The 2,566-nt window shown below is 44.0% G+C and overlaps 1 protein-coding gene across 1 annotated transcript in view; it reads right to left on the bottom strand.

Annotated features, from left to right (window-relative positions):
- Positions 1-2,566, bottom strand: part of pms1 (PMS1 homolog 1, mismatch repair system component) — a 24,010-nt gene that overhangs the window by 7,767 nt on the left and 13,677 nt on the right. The window contains exon 13 of the mRNA XM_007552306.1: positions 1,080-1,408. Coding sequence (XP_007552368.1) covers positions 1,080-1,408 — 329 coding nt within the window. The remainder of the gene's footprint in view (positions 1-1,079; positions 1,409-2,566) is intronic.

Raw genomic sequence — 2,566 nt, 5'->3', positions numbered from 1 at the left:
CAGCTAGCATAGCACAGAGCTGTGCAGATTCAAACTGTGAATGCTCAGTTTAGTTAGCATAGCTACCAATGACGGCAGATAAACGGTTTCTTGTAATGATAAGTTGTTTCTCCCCCATTAGCACATTTAGCAGAGAGTGAATGAGGCTAATTGACAGCGCTAAAACCCTCCTCCTGGTTCTGATTGGTGGTTTTGGTCAGAACGGAGCATTACTTTAACCAGTAATAGTTCAGGATGGAGGTGGAGGAGATTGATTGTTTTCACAGATTATCTGTCTCATAACAAACTGCTACGACATGGTGACAGCTTTAACAAATATGGAGAAAACAGATTTTTATTAAAGTTATACTGCAGCTTGAATAAAATGCAACTACATGGCATGTTTAGAAGTCTGGATTGCTTTATGTGTATTTCACGTTGCTTTTGGCTGTTGCTCATGGGGAGACATTTCAGTATCTAAAACTAATAGAAAAAAATTAAACAACCTACCTGCATACTGGATGTGGACTGTTGGATGTTAAATTCATGAGCAGTAAATATTGTGCTAGTTATCAGTATTGAACCACAGAAAGCAAGGCAGATGCAGGCCTTTAAAATTGTGACGATCTTATGGGTCAAATAGACTCAAAAAATTGTGACAGTCTGTGTGGGGGCCAAACTAAGTTTTTGTCAGGGAGCTCAAGATTTCTGGTGGCGCCCCTGAGCTAGGGCTAAATATTTAGTTAGCAAATTAACTAGTTTGCAACTAAATATTTACCTTTAATCTAAATATTGTTAGCGAGCAAAATATGTAGTTTGAAACTGACATTTGTGAATGAATGAATTACTTGGTGAAAATTTGACTTTGAAAAACATTTTTCCTCTTGTATCAGGCTAATAACTGAAATTATTGCTGTCAATTTCTGACTGGGACTCAAACTTTTCATCACCGACTGTATTTTTCCTGAATCTGGGCTGTAAACATATCAGGCTGTTTCCCGTCGGCCAGCAGCGAGGCTGGATTTATCTGCTGAGGATTAACGGTGGAAAGTACAGCTTGCTGCTTGAACGTCTTGAAAAAGGAATCTGTAGAACTGTACCATACCCGTTATTCCTGAGCTGTCAGGGCCTGACACATACCTGACACCGCTCGACATCCGTCCGTGTCGGGCGCCCGCGCTTTTCGTCAGGGGGTCTCCTCGGAGGAAGCCCTCCTCTTCATCACTGTCATCCCTGCGTCCCGGAGGAGCGGCGCCGAGCTGGACGGGTTTTTTCTGATGCCTCGTTACAAACAAACGCTGCAGCGTTCTGTAAACAGACCTGGAGGGGACGGCGGCTCGGCCCGGTCCAGGAGCTCCCAGTGACCGGCCATCAATCACATCACGGCTTCCAGATGTGGCTGTCAGCTGTGGGGTCAGCGTGGCGATTCCTCATCCGTAAGTGGAAAAGCAAGCGCAGACGGAAAGGATAAATTACAGGCGAGGTGAAGACAGGCAGCGCTCAGCAGCTGGCCATCTGGCCCTCGGGCCCCGACTGGTTGATTTTATTGCTTTTCATTGCTTCCCGATTGTCCAGGAGGGATTCAGCGACCCGCCTGTCAATCCTCATCCTGCAGGTTGGTTTACAGATTACAGCTCCAAACGTAAAGACGAGTCAAACTATCCTCACCAGGAAGTAAGTGCACCCTCCGTCCGACGAAAACCAAACATGTAAAATAAACACATCCAGACTGAAGAGAAGCAAAGGAACATCGGATCACAGCAGGGAGTCCAAACTTTCTGCTCCGTAAACTACTGGCTTATGTAGCAAATAGTTACTTTCACTTGAGTTACTTTCGGAAAAAATGTACTTTTATTAATATTTTTACCAAGTTAATTTCATCATGAAATGTCGCTACTCAAGTTAAATGTGTGGATTTTATTTCCACTGAGAAACTGCAGAATGAAAAACAAGCAAACCAAAAAAACCAGAAGCAAACAAGGAGAAGCAGCTTCAGCTTCTACACACCAAACATCTGGAACAAACTTCCAGAAAACCGCAAAACAGCCGAAACACAGAGGTGCTTTAAATCTAGAATAAAACCCAGCTGTGTAGAGACGATGTGATTTACAATAACTGGAACATCATTAGTTTTATTCAACTTTTCTTTATTCTGCCTGCAATATAATATTTTCTGTTTATTGTGTTATATTTTATCATGTAAAAAATCTGAACTGCTTTATTGTTGAAATATTCTATAAACTCGACTTTGCTACCAAACGTGTCCAGTTAAACCAAATAAATTATTGTTGTTGAGCTCATATCTCTGTTTACTCCATAATTTAACAACAAAATGTTTTTTTCAGTTGAAAATGTTTGTCCTTAATCTCTCTGGTTGAAACATGAGAGGTTCTGAGACCGGATCGGACCGGACCGGATTGGCTGGACCGGACCGGACCGGACCGGATTGGCTGGACCGCACCGGACCGGATCGGACCGGACCGGATTGGCTGGACCGGACCGGATCGGACCGGACCGGATTGGCTGGACCGGACCGGATCGGACCGGACCGGATTGGCTGGACCGGACCGGACCGGATTGGCTGGAC

This window comes from Poecilia formosa, unplaced genomic scaffold, assembly GCF_000485575.1.
Source record: "Poecilia formosa unplaced genomic scaffold, Poecilia_formosa-5.1.2 Scaffold47, whole genome shotgun sequence".
NCBI classification, from domain to species: Eukaryota; Metazoa; Chordata; class Actinopteri; order Cyprinodontiformes; family Poeciliidae; genus Poecilia; species Poecilia formosa.
Note: the sequence above shows the minus strand (reverse complement) of the source record. Positions and strands in the feature narration are given on the sequence as shown.